General features: G+C 43.6%; 3 protein-coding genes across 3 annotated transcripts in view; 1 reads left to right on the plus strand and 2 right to left on the minus strand.

The window, feature by feature from the left end:
* Window positions 1–569: 569 nt before the first annotated feature.
* Window positions 570–12,498, minus strand: trpc1 (transient receptor potential cation channel, subfamily C, member 1). The gene is made up of 13 exons (XM_076080512.1): window positions 12,333–12,498; window positions 11,358–11,512; window positions 11,125–11,226; window positions 10,778–10,980; window positions 9,854–9,985; window positions 9,450–9,645; window positions 8,352–8,688; window positions 6,229–6,368; window positions 5,951–6,100; window positions 2,045–2,229; window positions 1,595–1,796; window positions 999–1,193; window positions 570–797 (listed from the first exon to the last, which is right to left on the minus strand). Exons 1-13 carry the CDS (start codon window positions 12,496–12,498, stop codon window positions 570–572), a joined length of 2,391 nt encoding a protein of 796 aa, XP_075936627.1.
* Window positions 12,499–14,983: 2,485 nt separating this feature from the next.
* Window positions 14,984–19,127, plus strand: chst2b (carbohydrate (N-acetylglucosamine-6-O) sulfotransferase 2b). The gene is made up of 2 exons (XM_076080179.1): window positions 14,984–15,225; window positions 15,392–19,127. Exon 2 carries the CDS (start codon window positions 15,634–15,636, stop codon window positions 17,029–17,031), a length of 1,398 nt encoding a protein of 465 aa, XP_075936294.1. The 5' UTR covers window positions 14,984–15,225; window positions 15,392–15,633; the 3' UTR covers window positions 17,032–19,127.
* Window positions 17,447–25,972, minus strand: part of LOC142937330 (sodium/hydrogen exchanger 9-like) — a 53,368-nt gene continuing 44,842 nt past the window's right edge. Inside the window, exons 14-16 of the mRNA XM_076080178.1 lie at window positions 24,907–24,962; window positions 20,508–20,610; window positions 17,447–20,426 (exon numbers count right to left, since the gene is read on the minus strand). Coding sequence (XP_075936293.1) covers window positions 20,256–20,426; window positions 20,508–20,610; window positions 24,907–24,962 — 330 coding nt within the window. The 3' untranslated portion in view covers window positions 17,447–20,255. The remainder of the gene's footprint in view (window positions 20,427–20,507; window positions 20,611–24,906; window positions 24,963–25,972) is intronic.

A 25,972-nucleotide genomic window follows, 5' to 3' on the forward strand; every position in this document is an offset into this window, starting at 1 on the left:
CCGTCTTAGTACAAGAACTTTCAGCTGGAAACTGAATAATGCCAAATAACATGTGGATTGGTCTGTTGAGAGAGGTCAAGGCAGCAATGCTAAGCATGAGAGTGGATCAGGTGTGTGTAATGTGACTCTCACGTGGACTGGACCGCTGGGCAGTTGGCTGAACAAGTTGACAGTTTTCATGGCTTTCTCAACTGAGTGGCCAAAGATCAGTTTTCAAGGAGAGGAATCAAAAAGCAGCATTTGTATTCAGCAAAATCAGTTCCTTATGCCATTAAATTAATGTTTCCATAAATTGTTTAATAGTTTTTTTCTGGTGAAAACAATGGCTTTCTTTATTTACAAAAAAACGGTTGAATAGCTGATTAATACATACGGGGCCTGAGTCGGGAGGCTTTGGTGGAGAATATATGTATATATTTCTAGCTAAGGTCCAGGTTTAAAAGTTTCCTCTGTGACTCAAAAGAGCAGAGTTTTTGCACATGCTCGGGTCACACAGCATCCCAGAAAAATGAGAAGCAGAGGTTTTGTCAAAAGGAGGGGAAAGGGAAGTTATATCTAGTCTTTTTTTTTTAGCTCCTTGGGTAGAACATGGCATATTTGGAGGTCCGGAAGCCCAGCAGGTCCCTCATTTCGTTGCGAAACTTTGAGAGGTCTTGGCGCAGGTCGTTCAGGTTCTCCACCGTGGCCTGGTCCATGCTCTGCATCTTCTGCCGCGTGGAGGTCAAGTAGCGGTGAACCAGGCAGCACATGATCTTCTGATAGTTCTCATCATGCTTCTGCTTCAGGTTCTTCCACTCCTGGATGGAAAAGACAATGAAGGGATTTATAACAATGAAAAGATATTGCACAAAGCACAAATGAACATTTGTTCAAGATTACAGGAAGGGATTGAACCTGACAGAAAATAATCAAAATCCAACAGAGATGCACTGGCAGCCATCTTCCCACTACAAGTTAGGGTTCTGATATTCTGACCTGTATGAAACTATTTTCCTTACCCTGAGGCTGTTCTGTCTCTTCACCTTGCCTGTTGAGGTGTGCGAACAGATCCACTTGCTCATGCTGGTCACCAGGTAGCAGACGGTCTTCGGGGAGGGCAGGATATTGAATGGCGGAGGCATGGTGCACTTGTCATCAAAGTAGCTCAGCCACAGTTTGGCCCGAGCAAACTTCCACTCCTTATCCTCGTGATTCTACAGAAGCACCAAAAACCCAAGGAGAACTTTGAGAACACAGAAATGTAAGAATATTCATTCACACACTGTTCTCCATTTAGAGAGGAATCTTGAAAATGCAACAAAACTATTCTTTGGTGGAAATCCTTCAGGGCAAAGATTTTTTCCTGGACAGTGATGTTTTACTTAGCATAATCAAAATCGGTTGTTCAAAGGAAGAAGAAAATGTGCAGCAGCATCATGGTTCAAAACGTAAAAACTATTAAACATCTGTGCAACATTTCAGGGTTAGAGTTAGAGAACACTCTAATCGTAACAGTAAATGAAAACAGTTGCAACTTTTGGTTCCAAGTTGAACTCAAATTACCCTTGACAGCGCTGAGAGACAAAGTCATTATGGACCAAACGTTTGCACTTACAGCAATTTGTCTGAAGCTTTTATGGAGCATGGCCACCAGCAGCTTGGTCAGCACAATAACCACCACAATGTTGTAGGTGCCTATGATCATGGCACCCACAAAAGAGCGCAGCTCCTCTGTGTAGCTGATGCGGGTGACGAAGAGCGCAACGTGTGCCAGGGAGAAGATGTACCAGAATAGGGCATAGCAGGTCCCCATAAACCTGTGAAACAGAAGAAGATGGTAGAACATGGGAGATGTCAGCAGGCATTTAGGAAACACGTCTGTCAGATGCATTTCTCAAAATAACCCTAAAAATCAACATCTAATTTTATCCTTAAATCATGAGTCAGAATAACTTTATCAGCTGTATTTATACGGCCCTATAATCTCTGACATCTCTCAACAAGCATTCTGCACATTCGTCATCGTCATCGCAGTATAAAACGACAGACTGAGGTTGGCCCGTACGTGTGGAATGCATCGTTGCTCTGTCGCTGGCAGAATATGCCCTCGCAGTCCTTTGTTTGATTCTTGTCTGGGTCTTGCTGGTCCTTTCCATAAAGCTGGGTGAGTCCAATGGTGAAGGAGAATAACACCAACAGGAAGAGGCCCAGAAACTTTCCAAACTCCTGCAGCATCTGACCCATGGAGATCTGAGGAGACATGAATATTTGTCTTGTTAATCCTGTGCCGCTTGATCTGATGTAGTCAAGAAGACATAATTCATTTTTTGAGAGTCAGTTTCCTGCCAGCGATCACCTTTCAGTCATGCATTTGGGTGTCTGAGTTATGTGCTCGGCAGGGTTGATGTAATTCGATTTTTCTGTGTACTTGCACACGTTTAGGGATTGGCATTAGAAATGCTCCGTAAACAAGCTAACAGAGCCTTTTTCCCAGCAGACATTTTGACTTTAGGTAGGGAAAGCAGAGTTAAAACAAATACCATTAATGATGGAAATATTCCATTTAAGTGTCCCAGTAAGCTTTGCTACAAAAGTATCAGGGAGCACCTCGATGGAAGCCCGCATTACTATCTTCTACACCTGTGACGAGTCAGAATGTCTGCTGTCTTTAAAACGTTGGCAAGGTGGCTTTATATGTCGACTTGATTGCGATGTTTTGGTACAATTCAACACTTATCCTCTGTAAGAAAACTTTCTGACTACTTGTAGCTACTCCCCCCCCCCCTCCCCCATGTTCTTGTTTTGCAATGACCCCCTGAGGAGGTGTAAAAAGCAACACATTCTGGCAGCTGTAGTGCTCTCACCTGACCTGAGGGAAGACAGACAAACATGGGAGAAGCCAAAAAGAGGGGCTCAAGGACAGAGAAAGTCTGCTCGGACCATTGGAAACAAACTATTTAAAGACCTGAGTGGCTCATCTGTTTGCTAGGACCTAGTGATGCTCAAACAAGGCCAGAACGTGCTCGCCCTAGCAAAACACAAACACATAGTGTCCAATGTGAGGGATGACCACTCTCCCTGCACCTCAAGGGGAATGACGACGGGAGTTTGTCAAGGCAGCTTGTTTTGAGGAGAAGGGCTGTTCGGGTGATTCATTCTCTTGTCATGTCTAAATCCCCCCCCAGTGTATTCCTGTGCCACTCTGTACACATCTGAAATAGGAGTTGAGGGTGTTCCCTGCCTGCCCAGCCTGACAGGTAGCCTAACTTACTGCACAAACAGAGCAAGAATGCAGCAGGTCAGGAGCTCTTAACCTTGTACTGGACGGGGGTCTAATGCATTAAAAGGTAACGCAAATGCAACTATGTACATAAACAAACACTTTCTACTTGCTCATATTCATTTCCCGCCAAAGGATACAGTACAGTTTGCTGTTTGTATATAAGAAATGGTGAACTTTAGCATATTATTATAACAAGAAATGATACAAAGTTTCCATCATTGCTATGAGTGAGTATTTTACGCTTTTAGCAGTGTGAACGCACAACCATAAATACTTGTATTTAGTATGCAACTGGGGCACAACTTGTGTCTTTTCTCTCAAACACATTCATACATGTCTGCTGGCGTGCCTGTATCAGTTAAGGGAGATTGTTGGCGAGGTTAAGTCTGGGCCATGAGTGAGCTCATTGTAAGCACACTGTTGATAGTAGATGACAAACACTTTCAGTCACTCTTTCCAACCTCAGTAGGGGGCACTATACCCGGCAGAAATATGAGCTGGCCTCTTCAGGAAGGACAGAATCATACATTACTGCAACCCACACAGCACTGCCTCACTGTCTGTGCGTGCTTAATTAGACGCTCACACAACACACAAGAGTGGAAATGTGTGGGCACGTGTGCATTAGTGGGGAGGTGTGTCTGCCATGTGAGTGCGGCCATGAACACATTTCCAAAGCTAATCATTTTTCCATCCTACCAAGCTAGCTAGACAGTGATGTCACAGAGAGAGTGAGTGAGTGAGTGAGTGAGTGAGTGAAGAGAGACGGAAGCAGAAAGATGGAGGAGATTGTAGCTGAAAAGTGCGAATTAACTATCTACAGGGCACCCTTACTGTTTTATAAGTCGAGCACAAACAGCACTTGACTTAATGACAGGAAGGCATCCGTACAAATAAACTGACATCACTGAATACCTGAACACTGCTTTATGTAATAGAGCCACACACGGGGGAGAAAAATGAAATTCTGTCAGAAAAAGTCAGATGTTGGCTGGCTTTACAATCTTTCTGCCAGCTGGCGGGATGATAAAATCATGATGCGATAAAAAGGGACACCTATGGCACTGAGGTTGTTGAAGAGCCTGAGTAGAAAATATTTAAACCAGATTTTTGGCTTGTCTGGAAAGGTGAAAAAAAAAAGAAAAGGTTTAACCGAATGTCAATCAAAAACATATTTTCATTTGATTAAAACCTTCAGTGCCGTTCTTTGCTCCTCTTTCAATGAGGAAATGCTCTCCAGTTCGGATTAAACTGATGCTACTGCAGCATCCACGCTAACCTCCTTAGAAGCCGCCATTGTTGTTTAGAACAGTCACCTCTCTGTGTCGTCTCACACACACACACACACACACACACACCTAAACCACGATTGTATCCGCCAGTCGCTCCTCACAGGACGCTGAATGCACCGTGCTCTGGGTTGCCGGACACAAGCACATTACTAAAAGCCTGACGAGATGGATTTTCATAAAAATGATCAGGAATTGCTCTTCTCACGATTTAATTGATAAGGCCTGGTGGTTTGTCATATTTAAAGGGTGGGTTCCCCAGGAAAAATGTTTGGGGAAAAAAGCATAAAGCAGATCAGTACAACTGTATTGCTAAACATTTCCATAACCTTTGTGAAAAAAACAAGTGAAGAGAAGGTCATGTCTGCAAATTCTGAATGACACTGCCAGCTCAGATTGAGGGTTAGCCAAGCTGATCAAATACAGGATTTAGAAAAGTTGACTAAAGACTGTTTACTTGGATCTTTTTTCGACAGCCATCTGCCCTTAATATACGGCACTTAGATTGATTGTAATCTCGCCGTTTGTTGTTGAAAATGTCAAATCCCCAAACGTTTCTACTTGCCGGAAAAAAAGCAATGTTATCAGGCTGATCCATTTTTTCAAATTGAATCCACACAGCAGGGAAAAGTTCAGAAAAGTAGTTAAAACGTTTTCAACTGCCACTGACTATACAACATGTAATGACTGTACTTTTCCCTTTAATTACCATGCAGACAAAGCAGCAGTTAAGATGGTAGTGGATCAGGTGTAACTGTGTGTGCGTCAGATTGTGATAGGAATCAATCTAGGGTCCAACGAAAATGTGCTGTGGGTGAATGGAGCTTCAAACGCGCAGTCTAAAGTGCAGTTAGCTTGAGAGAAGACTTTTGTGCAAACTGAAGGCCCTCGTTCACGTAGATGATAGAAATGATGATAGCAGGACGGTGATGCATACGGCAACTAAAGCTGCAAAGCTTGATGATGCCGTGCTCAGTTTGTTATGAGCACATTATTGCAGCAGAACACATCCATCTACTGCCTCAGTCCACTGTGCTTATTCTTAATGCTGATGGTGATGATACTGCTGAGCACAGCTGGTGTGATGTTTAGTGTGGGCTTGTCCTTGAGTGTTCACACTTCACTGGGAGAGGAAGAGAGTGGGTGGTGTACGTGCGTGCGGTGGGGTTAGAGAGAATGATAGGAAAAGGAAGCCGCATGATAATCTTCACATATCAATTTGATCATTTTGTTCACATACAAAGTGTTTTTACGAAGACACGGCTGGACACATGATCTCAAAACTCCGCAGGGATCTTGTCTGGCTTTACTGGGAATCAATTATATATAACTACGAAAATGTCGAGCTTGCTGAGCTCGCAACTACTTTTTTTAGTGTGCGTCACCACTGCTTTCCTACCTGCAGCGGCCCCAGGATGGAGCTGGTGGTGTACATGAAGAAGAGTCGCAGGTAACTTAGAACGTTGGCAAAGGCAAACAGGCCCTCCGCCACCAAGATGGGATGGAAGGCGTCCCAGTATTTCCTCTCTGTGTCCGCCACATTCTTGAACTGAAGAACAAGCAAACCAATTCAGAAACACATATACTTGTTTTTGTACAGATAAACAAATGAGAGATATGATTGATTTGCAGTTATCCATCCTCTGAATATAAAGAGTGTGTGTGATGTGTGTGTACCTTGCTATGAGCAACTATCTTGAGGGCAAAGGTGGCGAGGTAAAGGGAATTCATCACGAAGCTCAGCTGGTTCCTAGACTCTTCCAGAAAGTCTTCCAGCCCCTCGTACCACAGACGCTTCACATCCGACCACACCATTCCTACAGGAGAGCAGGAATTTCCCCATCACCACACACATATACACATGCCACTGGACAAAAGCCATTTTGCTGTCATCCCCCAACATTTTAAAATCGCTGCAACCATAAGTCATCTCACGGTGGGAGCCCGGGGGAAACAGGAATGCATGAGGCACAGAAATCGAGAGATTAATGAGCTGAAAATGTGTCATCTGTGAGATTTAAGGAGGTGTGTGGAGTTTAATAAAGATGGATGTCTGTGTCTTTCTGCGTCCAAGTGGAATTTTATCAATTCTAAACGTACAGTAGGGATAGTAGAATTACGGAAACTTGACTCCAGCTGCCAGTCCAGGCGTACAGTAGTGAGACATCCTCTATGCCTTGATTCATAAATGATAACATTACATCGAGCCTGATTGATCTGTTATTGGTTTCCATGGGTTCAAAAGAAAGCATGCTGACAGGGTTTGGCATGGAAATCACATTTATTTTTTCTATGGAATGGTTGAATTTCAGTTCAATCAAACGCCACACACTCGCAGACAGCGAGAGATGCATTGAGAGACACACACACACACACACACACATACAAGTCGCCCAGCCCACAGACACACACACAGTCTCAGCATCTGATTTCCCCATTAATGTGAGGCATCTGGCTCAGGGGAACAGCAGGATGGAGAGAGCAGGAGAAAGAAGAGAGGAGGGGATAGCGTGGGAGAAAGAGAGAACAATGGAAAGCAAACTAGATGGAAAGCTGCTGTGTGGCTTGTCAGTGCCGTCTGTAGACATGAAGCAACGTTAATGGCCCCCTTTCACATTCTTATAACACTCGCATTTGATTTGTAAATCATTATGAATCTCATTCTTGTTCATTAACTCATCCTGGGTGTTTTGTTGACGCTGCAGAGACACTGGAGCATGAACTCTGCAACACAGCATCACATCTTTGCAGTACAGCTGTTTTGCAATGAGGAAAATAAGCTGCTGAAGTTATTCAAATTGAACTCTGATGTTACTCTTTTGCCATACTTCAGGAATCTTTGCCCTGAGGCTGTCTTGGCCCATGGGAAAAAAAACATTAAACTGTCTAATGACCGAACTGCTGATCTCACTCCTGCAAAAATACAGAATAAATTGCAAATTACCCAACAGCCATCTTTCATAACATTGAATAATAGAAGTCAATTGCTTCTACATCCTTTTAGAACCTGTCAGGTGCAGTTATTGGCATCTTTTATCAACCCCGCAGTGATAGTGAAACCTGGACCAACGAGGTGTGGTTGCGATGCTTTGTGTCTGGTGGAGAAGGGTAGGATGCTGCAACCATGAGACAAATATCTCTGCTGAGAAGCCATTAAAGCGATTGAATGGTCATGCTAATGGTTTCTTGGCCGAATAGGAAGGTACTGTAGAGAGGTCCTTCCCCAGAGAGAGACAGAGTCAATTTCTAACTGTCACTAGCCCGCCCCATCTGAACAGATATGGCTTGTGTACACGCGTTTGTCTTCGTGCAAATACATGTTTGTTTGTATGTGTGCCGGGTCCAGTGATACCAGCACTCAGATGGGCCACAGGGGAGATAGAAGAAGCTTTCCTTTCTATGGAGCTCACTTAGAAGCAGAACTGACAGATTTAATCTAGTCAAGCCAGGCATTCTGTCGTTGAGTATAGAAACGGCTGTTTGTCATGTTCTGCCTGATAGTATTACGGTTACAGGATACTAGACTTAGCCGGACCATAACAGGCATCTCTCGTTGTCCCTCCACTATGCAACGTTATTCTATTAAATTCTGGTTTATATGATTGAATTATTATTTTATTCTTAGTTTGATCGTGTCCATAGAGATGTTAGTGATGAATAATTATTCAATTATAGCAATCTGCCCTCTTAGTACTGAAATATAGCCTATATTATGATTGCAACATACATACATGATACCCCTCAATACATACATACAGTACATCAGTGTGCTATTTATTGATTGAAAGTAAAAAGCTGACCTATGATCCAGATGATGAGCAGGTAATCTATCATCTCCAGCGCAGGGCCCATGGTGTTTTTCTTGCCGTCATTGTAGACCAGAGAGTACAGGTTTAGCAGCAGCAAGAAGGTGAAGTAGGAGGCGCTGTGGATGATGAACTTGACGAAGGGCGTGTGGATGATCTGGCCCACGCGGGAGCGCGGCACCAGAAGGTAGCAGACAGAGAGCAGCGGCCAAAGCATGGCCACGCTCAGCACCGTGGCCATCTTTAGACAGGTGTGCTTGCGCCGATAACTGGCCGTCTCCCCAAACCAGACGGTGTTGAGGAACTGTTGACAGTTGGACTGAGCCACAAACTGAAAAAAGGGGCATCAGGGAAGAAATCAACATGACGAGGTGAAACTGACAGAAATTACAGGTCGAATTAGCAAATTCTGTTTCACTTTCTTGCCCAGAGTTGGGTGAGATGAGAATACCGATGCCTCTCTCATTTCTCTAGGATGAATATGAAGCTGCAGCCGGTTAGCTTAGCTTAGCACAAAACACAACAGGAAATGGGCCAAACAGGCACGAAGGAAAAATCTGCCTACCAGCACATTTTCAAGTGAGTCAGCTACAATTATATCAATGTTCTCCCTCCAATAGAAGTCCATCAACAAACCATAAATAAGACTCGAAGTAGTAGTTATCTGATGTGCAACCTTTGGGCAAACCTTTCTCCAGCAGGATACAACGGTACGCCGCTAGCTGTGCTGTGATGTATGGGTCACACTTTTCCTACTGAGCCATCCCAGCTGTAACTCATCACCGGGGTTCAAACTTCCAACTTAAGTTTGTCTTTGACTGCTGTTGCCTGGAGGAAGTGCTTTATCTTGCCAAACTCATATTTCCAAAAGACAAGCACATGGTGTGCTGGAACAGATGTTACGTCCGACACATCGTACCGTACATAAGAGGTAATTGATAACGGACAGTGTGATTATTTTCTCTCCGTGGACAGTTGTGGAATTAAATGATCAAGTAATATATAAACCCACATCCTCAACCCGCTCGTATCAAAGATTGGCATGCTCTACATGGCAGAAAACATGAATGTTGCAGACTTTGCCTGTCTAACCTCCTTTTGGTTGTACTTGATGGCGAGCTTGAGTCGACTGAGGTTCATTCGCTCCTCAAGCAAACCCCTCTTGTCAACTTGATCCTCACTGGATGTGTGGTTGAGAATCACTTCGAGCTCTCGAGAGTTTCGAGCCTGAGCCAGCAGGTCCTTGGCAAACATCTTACACTGCTTTGCCAGATCATCATAATCATTCCTGGAACAAGGAAATTAAGATACAACCAGAAACCACATGAAATATTATAATTCTTATCTGTTACATTCTATAAAGGAAGGGGGTTTACAATCTCACTGTGTGCATGCATGTACACATGTCTGTGCATGTGCAACACGTTTCTAATCTTTATGTGCAAAGAAATGAACATAAACATGCACTGACATGCAGCAGTTGATAGGAAGCGTACCTGAACTCCACCTCGACCAGACTGAGCTCCTTGAGGTCTGCACTCAGCTCAAAGGCCCTAAGTATGGGATCTTCTTCAGTCAGCATGATCAGAGAGGGGCTGGCCAGGCAGCGGTAGATATCCAGGCGGAACCTGATCCAAAAATATCACGTTGGATGAGGAGGTGAAAGTGGTGGCAAAAAGAAAGGGAAGATGAAAATGTGAGGGAAGGAACAGTAAAAAACCAGAGGTGTGTGGATGAGGGAAAAAAGGAACTGTAGAAACAAACATACAGCCATCTAGCTGTTTCATTTCTACCTGCTTTGACCTCGGTGCTGTTTTTCAGCCAAACTGCAGCCTGATTCATTTAGCTTACTGTGTGGGAAGCTACACTGCCCTGCAGAGAGAATAAAAGCGCCCTGCAGAGAAGAATCTCATCTCAAAATCTCATCTGCAAGATGGTATCAGAAAACCAAGAAGCACTGCTTGTCTAAGGAATGCAACTTCCCTCTAAATTACAGTTTGTAGTGATATTATCTTCTGGTGTAAAACTACTACTTATATAACCAGTACTGGTAAACAAAACACTGCCTCTCTATACAGCTAGATAAGAAGAGCTTGGCAATAACAGAGAGCGTTGGGAGTCCTCTTTGGGACAAGAAAGCACTGTATTCCAGATGTTGAAGATGACATTCTCAAGCTGATGCTATCGTCAAAACAAGGTGACAGACCAATTGATTCAGTGCTGCTCTTTAGCTCCTACATACCAGAGAAAGGCCAAAACAATTGCATAAAATGACACAGGCATTATCTGGAAGACAGTAATTCAGTGCAACACTAGTTTTCTGGTTTAAATCAATGGGAGCTTAATGCAGACATCTGGGGAAAGCAAACAGCATTCACACTTTTACGTTTTCTGTCTTCTAGGTCACTGTTTGCCTGTACCTGGAGTGTCGTAAGCTGTCCTTTTTGTTTTTAGCGTTGCAGAGCGTGCACTCGCAGCCCACAGCATGGGGTCGGGGAAGCGAGATGTCCTGTTTCAGCAGCATAGTCAGGATCTCATAGTTGTTCCTGTGGGCTGCCAGGATGACTGGAGCCACGTCCATGGTGGTGGAATACTCTGGGTTCTGAATACGCTGCATCAGTTTCTGAAAAAGATAGAAATATACGGATGAAAATCTGTAATACTGTGCAGAAATGATAGAAAAAGATCAGTTGCATCAGCCTGTTCTTTGCATCTGAAGTGTTTTTCTTGCAAAAGGGATTTATAAGAGTAATAAGAGGAGACTAACTGCAATGGAGGGCTTGGAGGATCTCCTCGGCCTATGGTTGAGGAGGATGTCCACAGCTCCCACCACCTCAGAGTCTATGGCCACCAACAAGGCGTCTGTCGCCTACACAGAAACAAACATTTTCGAAGCCTCAGGTAGCAGGACACTTGCCAAAACAACTTAGATGACAACAGTATTAAAAAAAGTGATGTCTTGTACATGCATTGTTTTTTTCTGAGTGCGTGTGCCGCTACCTGGCAGCCATGTTCCAGAAGAAGCTGCAGGATGTCTAGATTCTCGTTCTCGATGGTGATGGTGACGGCATCCCGGCCCAGCACGTCCACGCAGTTGAGGTTGAGCTCGCCGTGGCGGTTCTCCGCGAGCAGTTTCTTCACCATGTAGTAGTCGCCTGAGAAGCGCGTCAAAGATAAAGCAGCATGAAGGGAATCCACTTCAGGGAATTATTGCAGAGTCAGATCTATAAAAGCACTAAAGTGTTATCCGCGGTTTGAGCCAAACAAACACAACTTCAGTCATGAGGCAAACGCTCTTGCAGGCTCAGCTCCAGCAGTCCTCTTAACCTCAGTTGTGTATAACAATAACATCTCCCTCAAAGGACACTTTCTGCTGCCGAGCCATGTTTAGAGATACTTTATATGGTCACACTGGCAGTTGCTGGCTGTTCACCTAAAACAAGCACTGCCTGGTTCTTAACGTATCAATGAAACATTCTCCTCCCATCGGATGAGATGAGAATGCCCATGCCTCTTTGCTACTTTTATTTGGAGTAGTTTCTCTCCAGTTCGTGTGCATTAACTTTCCTCCTATAGGAGCTGTGAAAAGTCAACAGACCAGGGAGAGAAACCTTTAGAAGAGCAGACGTTCAGCTAATTACATCATAGCCCCTGGGGGCACATTTCCACAGTGGCCAACTGTGTAGGCAGCCGTGAGAGGTATTCACTGGAGAAAATAAATAAGTGCTATGACTGTACAGTTTCCTGCCTGCTGCAATGGCCCTGCTGCAAATCTGTCAAGTTGTATAGTCATGGTGTATTTTATCTACATTGCATGTCGGCCAGCTGATCACACAAAATGCTGAAGTAAAATCTTAAATAATCAGTATTATAAGCCCACAGCAGTCATCTGATTCCAACATTATTGAGTTTCAGAAACAATGAAGATGGGGTTGGGTTTACTTTGGAGGAAACGATAAACAGATAACAACAGACCTTTCTCGCATGCCAGCAAGAAGAGCTTCTCGTCCAGCGTGGTTTCCTCTTTCACCTCTCTCACGTCTTTCAAGGCCAGAAATTTATCCGGAGAGCAGGCGTCCGTGCCCTGGTACAGAGCTGCCATTACGACGGAGAGCGAGTACGGACAAACACTGATGTGCATCCCACTAGAAACCAGCGACCATTACACAAGAAAGCCTGTCATACGTGGTGACATGAGAGGGGGTCCCGCTTTTGTCGTCTGTCGCAGCGCAGCAGAGGATTTAAAGCGTCGTCATGCGGCTAAACCGAGTTCATCTTGTGTTGTTATTGTCGTTGCATCTCTGCCGCTCCGTTTGCGCGCGTCTGCTGGCTGAAAATAAGACCTCCTTTTGTCTTTTTTTTCCCCCCCGCACGCAATTAATTCAAATGTCGGTTTCATATGCAAGTGGCGACTGCAGTCCGACAAAAACACACAGTCATCTCACTCGGCGTGTTTACATGCACCATCTTCTCGTGTCGCGGGCTCCTGTGGATCTTTTTGGTCCTGATGCTGCTGACGAGGCTGCTACTGCGCATGTTTCCTCCTCCACCTGCTCGTTCATTTCGCAGGCTCTGAAAGCATGATTATGTAACAAGGCACGTCAGTGCAGCTTTGTAGGCCACTGACCATCTCAGTGTTGTATACATGCAGAGATACTGTGTCTGGTCCAGCATTCTTCATAACAACAAACATCTTTGGATGTGTGTATGCTATTGCATAAACTCTTAAGCATTATATGAAATGCATATGGCTCAAGGTAGATATGATCATCCGATGTGACAAATGAAAAACATACTCCTATGGACTGTGCAGGATTGTGTGTGCCTGTAATGTGTACATACAGTAAGGTGTAATGTCCTTATAATTATTATATCATATCATACCTTTTTCACAGAGGACTTGTAACATTACACAGGTGTTACTAATAACAACGGCTCTGCTCAAGTGTCCCAATTAGCCATGGCAGTGTGACAGTGAGCCAGCTTGTACAATATGAACCTGACACTGAATCCAGCATTAATTGTAATATTTGCATCCCTGTTTTTCAGATTATCAGATTTTCAATAAGCAATCACAAACTAATGAGACAAGAAGAAGAAAACAAACTGTGACAGAAAGTCTGAACCATTAACAGTTTTCTAAAACGCTTTATATAAAAAAGATATCAAATACATACTCTAGAATAAATACAGCAAAACTACATTAGTTACATCAGTTTTTTCAATCGGCCTAAATGTCGATACAATTGATAATTTACATAAATTATGTTTTGGAAATGTAAAAAGTTGCTGTTATGTCTATTATTTTTAGGTCAAAAGAGAGAAATGTCTGTTTCTTTTGTCTCGATTGGAAAGAACATGCTCCAGCAGAGGGCAGTCTGCACTAAGGTTATTCTTCTATGTGTTGGATGAGTAATACAAAAATGAGTACATATTGGGTATACGTCATGGTGCACTTAACAGTCATTATTCACTGCATAGTTCCATAATCCAACCTATATCCAAGCTGTTTTCAAAAAAGCACACAGCTTCAGTTGTAGCAGATCTCTGGAAAAACAACAAGTCTACACTGTTTTGTATGACCATATAATCATATGTTTCAGCTAAGAAGATGTTGGAGTTACAAGATATCTAAAAATAAATGCACTATGGTCACAATAAAATCATCAAACATTACTGTAAAATAATTGAATCCCGATCTGAATATGATAGGGCCGTAGATTGCTCATCAGGGGTCAAAGGGCCTAACCCCTTTCACTCCGTCGTTTTGTGCCGTTCAATTGTGCCGAGCTGTAATCCCAAACTGGCAAGCCTCTTAGGAAAGATGATTTTCAATCTGCAGAGCATGTAGTTTCCTCTGTTCAAACACATGGCCTTACAGCTTCCCAGGACCTGTCAGTTCCTCGGGAACAGCTGTCAGATGTCACAACTCAGCCGATTCCTCTCGAGAGGAGTGTCACTCACTGCTGCTGACTTTTTACAATACATTCATGACAAAAAAAAAACCCACTGCAATCTTATTTTAGATCTACTGTTGTAGATGATTTTCAATTATTTACTTTAATCTTTCATCTCAAACAATATCCCTGTGGTACTCTAATAGGAATATAATTCACTTTGAAGTCTTTATATTGTACTTTTAATTAATCATAGGATTTTCCCTTCAGGGTTTGGAGCTGTTTTCTTTTTCTATAGATCTGGATTACCCTCTCGAGGCTGTAGCGGGGGAAACAAATGCATTTAATTTGAAATATTGATTCTTCTCTGCACTATAAAGAGAACATACATAATATGAATGTAAAGACAGGGCTCTTTATAGAATAACAACTTAAAACAGACTAATCTAAACAAAAAAAAGAGGGAATTTTAAAGACAATGGGGATGAGTGAGGTTGTGACGTTTTAGCCAAGTAACCGTCAAACCCCTATTCAGCACTTGCACCTGGTATAGTGTGCAGCTGCATGTCTTAAAAAAAAAGGGTGGAGCATGGTTACAAGGGTGCAGATAGTGGGGTAGGCCTCTCTGAAACACAACAACAGCATCATCATTTCCCACAGTCTACCATTGCTGCGATCTGTGGGAGCCAGAATCGAGCCTGCAGCGAGACAGACGTGCAGCAGATCCAATGGCGCGGCTCGCTGACGCACGACGCCGCCACGCGGGCCAATAGAGCCCCTCTGTGGGCGGGCCCCTCTCCCTCGTATTCTGATTGAATCGGTGTAGTTTGTATTAGTTGGACGGGCAGAGCAGCGAGAAGAACGAGGGACTCTGGCACTAAACGCGGTGTCCGTGGATACTTGCCGTTCACTGATCCGTTACGGCAGATGCGGAATGATGTGAGCTCCGGGAAAAAAAGGCGCGTCAAATCGTGAGTTTTTTTTTAAATTGTCTGCGATGCCTGAATCCTAGCAGGCTGCCTTTTACAAGGATGCATCAGACGGGAACTGCGCAGGGATGCCTCCGCTGAACATGGACAAAAAGGGCGTCTGTTACAATGATGAAGGCTTCTTCCTTTTTGTTTTGACCACCCACAGGATCACCGCTCGCCGTGGACCACTTACGCGCTCGTCTCATCCATTCCCATGAAGAACATTGCGCAGTGCAGTGAAACCGGGATATCGTGTTTTCAAATTGGTGGCGAGTATATAACCTAATGAGCTGCTATTCAAGTGGGTATCAAGTCCCAGTATAGGCTGTATACATCCTGCAGCGTGGTGGTGCACGGTCGATGTAAGGAGCTTCGTCCAGTGGTGAGAGCCACTCTCCGAGGGCACAGATGAGAGGCAAACAATACCATCAGCCACTGAAGTTGACAGCGCCTTGGGAGAAGGATGCATTCTTTGGGAGGAAGCTTAAAACCTACAGGAATCATACCAAGATAATAGCGCAGCCGGGGATCGTGATGAAAGTCCTCCGCAGGAAGAGGATCGTGTTATTTATGGCCTACTTCTTACTGCTGGTCCTCACTATGCTTAACTTGGCCAATTATAAATGGACTAAAGAGCCTCAGCAGTGCAATCATCAGATGAGGAGCACCACATATCAAAGCAGATCCGACATTCGCTTCCTGTACAGGCCCTCTTTGGCTAAAAAGAGACAGCTCATCTATGTTCTGACCACCTGGAGGTCGGGCTCGTCCTTTTTCGGGGAGCTCTTTAACCAAAACCCTGAAGTGTTCTTCTTGTATGAGCCGATGTGGCACATCTGGCAGAAACTGTACCCGGGTGACGCGGTGTCTTTACAAGGGGCAGCCAGGGACATGCTTAGCTCCTTGTACCGCTGTGATCTGTCTGTTTTCCAACTTTACAACAGCCCCGGGGGCAAGAATTTCACCTCCCTGGGACTATTTGGGGCCACCCTCAATAAAGTGGTGTGCTCCTACCCCCTCTGCTCCGCCTACAGGAAAGAGGTGGTGGGGATGGTGGATGATAAGGTGTGTAAAAAGTGCCCCCCTCAAAGCCTTAGACTGTTGGAGGAGGAGTGCCTCAAATATAGCACCATAGTCATTAAAGGGGTGCGCATTTTGGACGTTAACGTGCTGGCCCCGCTCATGGAGGATCCATCCTTGGATTTGAAGGTGATACACCTGGTCAGAGACCCGCGGGCAGTGGCCAACTCCAGGATCAAATCCAGACACGGCCTGATACGGGAGAATTTACAGGTGGTCCGCAGCAGGGATCCTAAACTTCGCCGGATACCTTTCGTGGATCCTGGTCACAAAGCCAACAAGAAGGATGGCGCAGACTACCACTCCATAGGAGCCATGGAGGTGATCTGTGACCGCACCTCCAGGACTTTGAGGACTGCCTTAAACCCACCCAGCTGGCTGAAGGGGAAGTACATGGCAGTGCGGTACGAGGACCTGGTCGAGAACCCAGTTAAGACCTTGCGGAACATCTACCGCTTTGCCAACCTCACCTCCAACCACGACATCGAGTCATTTGCACTGAACATGACCAGTGGCTCCAGCTCCTCCTCTAAGCCATTCATAGTCTCGTCCAGGAACGCCACACAGGCTGCCAGTGCATGGAGGACAGTGCTCAGCATTCAACAGATCAAACAAGTGGAGGACTACTGTCACCATGCCATGTCTGTTCTGGGGTATGAAAGAGTCAGAACAGCCGGGGAGGCCAAGGACTTGAGCAAATCACTACTGACATACTCCAAACTGTGAAAACCTACTCTCCACCAAAGACCTTTTAATTTAATGTTCCTTTTGCATCGAGTGCCGTTTTCCTCTTATTGTGGAATTAAAGCTTTACTTTAACTCCGTGTTGGAGGAGCTCCACGGGCCACATTTGGAATGTATCATGTTTCTCTCTGCTGTGGAATTTGAAAGGACCACTTCTTTTATACTGGAATATTGGATGTGACAATGTCAGGCCTGTGAACAATGACTTAGTGAAGCTGCAACAACGAAACTACAACTGTATAATTCATGTATCTTGTTATGATGACACTTCAAAGTGAATATTTTGAGGGTATTTTTGAATGTTCAAAACCTTAACAAAAAAAGTTTTTTTTCAGTCTCCATACTGTCTGTAAAAGTGAAAATAGTTGATGACAGAAAAACAAAAAAAAAACAGAACTGATTAAAAAAAAAAAAAGCTCATTGCTAATGTTTATTTGTAAGATCTGGTTTAAGTCAGAGACAATCAATAAACTGGTTTGTTGATGTGCCATAGGTAGAGGTGTGATGACTAGGCTACATCAGAACAGCAGTAGTGATATTTCTAGTTTTTAAAAAAAAAAGAGGATGTTTTGATTTCTGTCACCAAGTCCTCGTAGGATGATCTCATGCACTATGGACAATGTGTCATGGCTCTGGAGCTGGAGCGTCTCTCTCAGTGTCGGTGTAAGCAGCCTGTTCTACCATTTCAAAATGTTTACAATTGCTTGCTCTTATAAAAACACGTGATCTGGGAATATTGCACATTGAGTAAAGTTCACAGTTAACAAGACAGTTTACGCATCTGTGTTGAACGACCCCCACTGCTGTACAGTACATGTCGAAATCCTGATCAACAACATAAGCACTAGACCAGTGGTTCTCAAAGTCCGGTGCATGAGGCAAAGTAAAACAGGATCCAACTCGGCGAGCCGCTGGCTTTAATCGATATTGTGGTATCAAAAAAAATGATATGCTGTTAACACGTATCTTTATTACATATAGGGTTTGTAATCATTTTGTTCTTTATATTTATGAGATGTTTCAAGGCATCCCTTAGTTCAGTGCATTATGCATCACTGTGCCTTCCCTCACCATTTGAGAACCATTGTGCTGGAATAGCATCACACATTTGTTGCTATAACTTAAAGGCGCCCTGTGGAGGTTCTGTTTACAGTCAGCGTTTCTCACCCACACACACACCATGTGTATCCTTGAGGTCTACGTAACGTGTTGAGTGCATTTCATTCCTTATAAAACAATTGCAAAGCAAGTATGAAACCTGCATTGTTAACAGCAAGGTTTACTTCTTCTACTTGGGGATTTAGATCCGTGGAATACTGTGAAGCCATGAGCAGAAATGTGTGTCCCGTCATCCACATGCATGTGCGTCCTCAGGCATGAGAGCAAACAAAGCGGGCACCCACGCCTAAAGACATTGCTCTATAATGTTATTAGTGGGGAAACACTCTACAGGGTACCTTTTTAATAAGTATGTGTCATAAAGATGTTATTCATTGTAGTCAGAAATACTGTAAATGTTGTCAGAGAATTGGCTGTAAAAGGGAAATACACTAATATCAAATCACTTGAATACAAATTTAAAAGTTAAAAGGGACACTTCATAAAAACAAAGCTGAATTTCCACTTCAACTCCATCCAGATTTTGACACGATTTGCTGAGGTTTAGAGGTTTGATTGCACTTCAGTGAAAACAGCTCAGTAGAATTTGGTTCATGATGCTCAAAAAAGGCCAAAAATTACACTTGAAAAGCTCAACAAGCAGCGTCTTTTCTTGCTCAACAAGGTTACACAGAGACGTTGTAAGCCCTCGTGAGCAGTTTCTTCTCCCTGCACAGAGATAGATGCTGTAGCTGGTGGGCGTACTTCAGTGAGTACTTCTCAGTGAAAACATTAAAAATGTGGGTTTTTTTCTTCACCAGAAGTAGCTGCCATATGCCGAAAAGAGACACTGCCGTCGAGTTTTCAAATTTTTATGTTTTGATATTGATAGCTTCCAATCTCAGCAAATCACACCAAAACTAGTGCGATTGTACTCGGAATTAAACCAACAATGAGAAATTAAACAAAAAATAATTGTGTTTTTTTGGGGGTAACTGTTTCTTTAAGGATTGAATTAAAGCTCGAGCGTCTCCATCTGAGGACTCGTGATGCTATGTTGCTATCACTCAGTCTCTGGCTCAGAACAAAAGTGAATTCAAACATCATTGCAAACAAAGGAGAAAGCAGTGTGCTTCTTCTCTGCATCAAGTGAGGACTGAAACGGAGGAGCGTTCTATTAATGCACCCATGCATTCACAGCATAAAATGGAAAGCCTTCACTTCAAGGACAATGACTGTATTAACAGTCTTCATATTCACAAAGCCTAACCTTCACAGATTAGATGTGTGCAGTGCACAACACCCTGCTTCACACAAGGGGAATGGGACCAAGAGATTTATAATGATGTACTCAGTAAGCAGCAAAGTCCAATCTCTAGAGAAGTCAGAGGGAAACCTCACTTGTTAATGGTCTCTGCCAAATGCTGTTAATATACTTTAGCATTTTGAATTATTTTAGTCTGAAGGGGGGGATGTAAATTCAGTGGAATACATTTTGAATCTGTTAAAAGGATTATAGCAGAACATAGTGCAATATAAGTTTAATAAGGAGTTGGGGAAGAGCAAAGCAATGATGGCAGAAAAATACCATTTAGCGGATTATGGGAAATTTAGTAGCTTTCAATTCGAGAGCAATTCTTCCGAGTAGCATGAAGCTACTCCACTGGCAATTAATGTGTGACTTAACAAGCTGTATTTTCACCAGAACTGTTGCATCATCATTTTGCTTGCTGTGTGAAAAGTTCGCTGAGGTCAGTTTCTGCCTCCTGTTGGTTGTGTTAAACATTAGGCACTCAAAGGCAGAATGAATCATTCTTTTTCAGCAATTACATTCCTTGAAACTGGAGCAAAACAAGCCAAGAAAATAATCAGCAGAGCTACAGAAAGAGAGCAATGGCCCTCGTAATTCCTCCCTCTGCGAGTGTGTCTTTGCATGCACGTCAGCGCAAGGGGAGAGCGCGACCTTTTCGGGAGCCATTGTAACGCCGACTCCCGGTCGGCTTCTCTCAGATGCCCTGGCCAGTGACCCCATTCACTGTGGGAGGCAGAGCCTTCGCCTCAGGGCAGCACGGTCTGATGAGCTTGGCTTGTAGATGACTCCTGGAGCGTCAGGCATCCCTGGCGAGAGCAGGAGCAGTGCCGAGTCCCAGGTCTCCCTCCAGCAGGTCTTCCTGGTGCGCCGATCCAGAGTCACCTCCTAGAGATCCAAGCTGGTTCTCCGTTTTCTCCAAGTCTGCGGTGGAGTCATCTGGTTCAGTCCCACACAGCTGCTCTTCGTCCTGAATGACAAGCAGTAACTTTAATTTTGTTCTGTTCTCTGAAGATGTTTACAGTATGTATTAACACAAGGGAAGTCTTACCTCCTGGACATGGGGGCTGAAGAGTCTGGCAAATACCCCACACCACTGTGGCAGTGAGTCGGTGAGGGGAGGGCCACAATGTGTCAGCACCGGCTTTAGATATCTGTGACCTTGTTAAGTCATAGTGGCAAAGGTGTGCAAGTGTCAATGACTGTAAATGACAGAGAGGAAAATTGTTTTTCCTTTTCCAAATCTGGCTTCAGGCCACCAAGTTTTAATTTTAGCAGAACCAAAGAGCATCTAACTAGGGACAATTTAGTGAGATATGTGTAATGTGGCAGTTGTCTTTCACGGACGTGTTTTAGAGAATTCATAAAGGTTCAGAAGACAATTGTATTGACTTAGCTAAGTATGTTAAAAATGGGTGGGACCAAAGGATTTTGAGGGGGATGTTTATTGTTTAGCCCCAGATGTGGGAGGGCAAATCAGGACAGCGACTATGTTAGAAAGTATTGGTTAGAGTGAGTAATTCTTTTCTGCTGGGTAATTGTCTTCAGAAATAAAAGCCCACAATGAAATATGCAATAAAGAAAGACTTTCCAGGAGTGGGTGCAGAACTGCAGGGAGCTTGACAGAGATGCAAATTATTTACTCATAGAAAAAAAGGCATCAACGCAAGAGGGGTCACTCTTGCACTTGTTTAAAACTTGAGGCAGCTAGTGTATATAAGTGTTGATTCAGTACAGGCAAGCATATTTCTAATCAGTGTTGAGAGCTGGAGTAGAACGGGCCCTTTTCAGATGTCATGTGTTGTGGTAAAGTCTCATGGAGGGGTTGTGGGCTGTGATGGTAGGTAGCAACTTGATAACAACAAAGACATATCGTACCGTCTAACGCCTCTTCTCAGGCCACATGTCTGCACAGTAGATAGGTGACAGCCGATCTTGTGATACACTTGACTCTGTGTCCTCTCCATTACAGACCCTTACAAATGACGGCACACAAACTAGCTTTAAGCTGAAAAAAAGTTCTGATAATAATTGCCCTTCGGCAGGCGGTCACACTTTGCTCTCATTGCGCCTCGGAAAAAGACAAACCAATGTTTACCAATGTTATGATTTCTGTACAAAAGCAACCTTTGTACCTCAGAGTCTATAATTTAATAATGTGGTACTTAGGCAGCACGGAAGTACACAATCCCCTGGCATAAGCACATAAAACAAAGAGCAGAGGGAAATTATCTAATATGTTATTTGGCACCAATTCTTATATTCCGGTGTCGTTATCAGCAAAATGCAAGAGGTGGGAATTATGGGCCCTCTTCTGCCAGCAAAAAGGATTTATTTATAAATATCTCAAATGAGGGACAGAGAACGAGCACAGGGATGAAGGATGAAGAGGTAGAAAAGGGGGGAATAATGACTTCCGAGGGACCTGCAGGAATGAGTTGTCGTCTTGTCGGCATGGTGTCCTCTTGTTCCACGCTGGCATAACACTAGACAGCGATGGTAATTATAACTGCTAGAGCGGCTTTCTGCTCCACAAGCATGTCAGGTTGTGTGTGTGTGTGTGTGTGTGTGTGTGTGTGAAAGTGCTGAGTAGTTGTGTGGGGGTAGAAACCCAACTGCTGCCTCAGCCATCATCGCAGCAAGCACCATTCCCTACCTAAATATACCACACGTCACCTTTTCCTAACCTCAACTATTCAATGGCTGAGCGATAAATAGATTGATACAGATATAGATTATAATAGGTAAAATCATCTTGTTTAATCGTATTTTATAACATGGAGAATGTAATTATTTCTAATCTAAGAATATTCTTTGGCTGCGACCATATTCCCACGTTAAAAACAAATAGTTTGACATTTATTTATCTTTTCCTTTCTTCTTATTTCCAAAAATGTCTAAGAATACCTTTAGAACTTGTTGGTGGCTGTACAAAAAACTCATCTCACAATAACCAAGGATGGATCTAGTTTTATCTCTTTACACCACTTAATACATCTACTCTACTACATTTCAGAGAGAGAAAAATATTGTACTTTATATCTCACTATATTTATCTGACAGCATTGTTTATGCCTTGCTACTGTGGTATATTATATAATAACATAAATATAGGGAACACAAGAGATTTAACTCCCGAGTCACAACCACAGACTCACAGACCGAGCCAACCGCATAATGCAGCCACCCCGGGTGACCTGCGGGAAGCCAGACTCAAAACAAAAACAGCGGTTGCCAGCCCCGAAACCACAGTCTGCAAACCACTTCAGCAGGAAACATCAAACAGGCTTTGATGTCCATCAAAATCACTGCTTAAGAGTTAAATGTTTGTCCTAATGTGCCTTGAAGCCAGGCTGACAGGGAAACGTTTAAGGAAGCAGCAGTGTCTTTCGGATGAGACACCGGCAAGCCAAGCTGAGGTTCAATTACCTGGCAGCGGGTTCCAGGCTGAGGCTGCTCTCACCTGGTCCACATCAAAGCATCTCTATAATACGATTTTCTTTTCCATCAAGAGGAAACTATGGCCAGGTCTGTGCCTTTCATCCTACTCACAGCTTCTCTCTCTCTCTCTCTCTCTCTCTCTCTCTCTCTCTCTCTCACTCTCTCTCACACACACATTTACATGCAGATTTAAGACTAACAACAAAAGTAATGTAAAAGTAAAGTAATAACAAAAAAAATAAGGGCATCAGGAAGGACATGAGGTAATATCCGGCTCTGTGCTTTACAGGGATTTCACAACTTCTGCATTTAGTGGTTTAACAGTCTGAATTTAAAATGTGTTTGATCAGGGACATGGTCACCAATCCTTACAGAGCAATCTATAATGTAATCCATGAGTGTTTTTGTTCAAACTAAATCAAAAGTAAAGCAAAAAATGTAAAGCTCAAAATATGAACACATTTTCAATGATTTCCCTAGATGAGTGTAAAAGTATTCAGTTGTAATGTGAAGCACAACGTGGTGGATACGTGGCAGAGTTTATCACTCATCTAACACCATCCTGTGAAACACGGGGGTGGTGGCAGTATCACGTTGTGATGAAGCTTTTCGGCAGCACACAAATAGAACACAAAGGAACAATGAAAAAGCACTTCAGAATGTTAGCCATTAGAGCAAAGAAACAATTTACTGTATGAAATGATCCTTTCCAATAACTAAGAATCACTTGAAGGTAGTGTTAACAGATCTTCCCTGTTGATTGAATTTGAGAGGACATGCAAAGAACAATCTAGAGGAGCCGCGTTAATACAGATATAAACAGTTACTGTTATTATGTCAGAGAAAACTGACTGCAATAACATGGATCAACAAGCCAAAGTATGCCGCTTGTTTCTCACGCGATAGGAGCCTTTGTTGTGAACAGCTACAACTATGAAGAGCAGCTACGAGATTTAGATTTTTAGGACAACTGGTTGACCCAAGACTGTCTCGTCGCCACAGAAGGTATTTCTTTCCATAAACAGCTCCATTTTGCCTAAAACAGTGCTAAACCTGCTCTCTTGCAGTTTTTCCAAACCAAAGTGAGTGGTTATTGATCTACCAACACTGTCAAATCATATATGTCCCCTAACAGTTACTCACTTTAAATGCACTTCTCAAAAACAAAAAAAATCTAATATCAAATATTAACACAGCCATGCATAAAACGAATACTCAAAGTTAATGTGCTAGCAGACTCGCTTTCATTGTTGTGCAGCGGAGATAAGAGTCCATAAAATAAAATGATGTGCTCCCACTGAGCACCGGGCCAGGTCATGAGGCCATTAAGTGGTCAAATTAGATTAGCTTAAACTTAATGACGTCTGCATGAAATTCAGCTGCAGAGGACAGGACTGTTTTCTTACTGCCGAAATTATTTAAATACATTCGCATACAGGATTCCAGCTCACCATGTAGTCGACAGCAAGTAAATTCAAGTAATTTTGTTTACTGCTGCAAGTTAGATGAAAATATCAATATTACTTACACGTCTGTAGGGTAAACATAAGGCTGCAGCTAGCAGCTTGTTAGCTTGGCTGGGCATATAGACTGGTAACAGGGGAAACAGCCAGCATGACTCTGTCCAAAGCTAACTAAATCAGGTTGTGGTTATACCCCCTGTTAAACCTCATGTTGTCTTTTTATGCACTTTGATATTGTGTGAAACTTACTTGTGAACATAGCCAGGATTGCCGCTTCCTTTATGCTGGAAACTTGTGGTAACTTTTTTCCAAAAATGTCAAAATATCTCTCAAATATGTGACCATAGACCCACCACGCACCTGAAGCAATTCATGAACTTCCTGTTTGTTCTGCCATCATAGTACATAAGGGTCTTTCTTCACCTTCCCTGAAATGAATCACTCTGCTAGTTTCCCTTGTACTCACTGTATGGTATCACTCGACAGACCAGTGCATTAACCATTGTGAGTTTGAGCAGATGTGAGAAGAAAGCAGTGAAAGGATACTTGTAGTCCAGACGGTGCCACAGGCCTCCTGACGTGTCTGGCCCCCCTGTAGCAACCTGTAGACCATGAGAGAACCACTGTTACTCATTGACACATTAGGACCCTCGGGGGTGACTACATGCGCTGCCTGATGGAAATGTTGAAAGCCTGCACCCCTGGATAGTCAGCGGGGCCATATCCAATGACCTCAGCTTTGACAAGTGGGACCAAGGGCCCTGTGCTTCAATAGGAAAATCTTGTTCGAAAAAATGGCAGAGCCCCAAGAGGTCCCTTCTTGCTACAGTAAGAACACGCCCCCAGCAGTGCCTGTGCGGACTCTCATTTTGGGCAAGGTTACATCTAACCATTTCCATAAGAAAGGGCCAGAGACTTGGCCTCACCTGTCCCCTGAGATCCCCTTCCAGCCTTACCTGCCACGCTGCCTATTTAGTCTGCCCCTCTGGCCTCATAATGCCAGGGAGCTGCCCAGACCATGTCCCATTCACAGTGTGCAGATAAGCCAGGTCAAATAAGAAGATACATGAGAGGAGATGGAGAGCTGCTGGGAAGCACTGGCGGAAAGGTGGGAGGGGTGAGTGCACGACAAAAAATGCACTCAGAAGTGCCTGTGTGCCGGCAAGTATGCACTACAGACTGTCATTTAGCAGGAAGCAAAAAGTGCATTTCTCCTCTTGAACCTCTTCTCCGCTTTGATGGCATGCAGTCATAAAATAAACAACAGAGCCTAGATTAAAGGGTAGAAGCTTTATGTGTCCGTGGAAGAGGATGGCAGGATATATACTGTAAATCCTTGCTGTGCACAGTAGGTTTAGATATGCTGCATATTGTTGTCCCTGTAATGTACCAGTGTGTGCAAAAATACTCTGTACTAGTAGTCAAGCACATACAGACTCAGAATGTGACGCAGTACAGCCCTGCAGCACTTTAGCGGTAATTAAAAATAGCTCTTAACCAAATGAAGTTTCATTGTCTTCGAATGGGATCGAGCCTCTCTCACTTTGTTGAGTTCCCTCCAGTGGGGAGAGCTGGCAACTAAGCAGAAAGCACAGCTTACAGCACAAGATCC

Source organism: Anarhichas minor, unplaced genomic scaffold (genome assembly GCF_050575085.1).
Source record: "Anarhichas minor isolate MPS153535 unplaced genomic scaffold, ASM5057508v1 ptg000074l, whole genome shotgun sequence".
In the NCBI taxonomy this organism is placed as follows: Eukaryota; Metazoa; Chordata; class Actinopteri; order Perciformes; family Anarhichadidae; genus Anarhichas; species Anarhichas minor.

Coding starts and splice junctions, on each gene's coding strand:
- trpc1 (XM_076080512.1), bottom strand. CDS start 12,498: ATGCACATCAGTGTTTGTCCGTACTCGCTCTCCGTCGTAATGGCAGCT. Junction 11,513..12,332: donor CTTGCTGGCATGCGAGAAAG/GTCTGTTGTTAT, acceptor CGCGCTTCTCAG/GCGACTACTACATGGTGAAG. Junction 798..998: donor AGAGACAGAACAGCCTCAGG/GTAAGGAAAATA, acceptor TTTTCCATCCAG/GAGTGGAAGAACCTGAAGCA.
- chst2b (XM_076080179.1), top strand. CDS start 15,634: ATGAGAGGCAAACAATACCATCAGCCACTGAAGTTGACAGCGCCTTGG.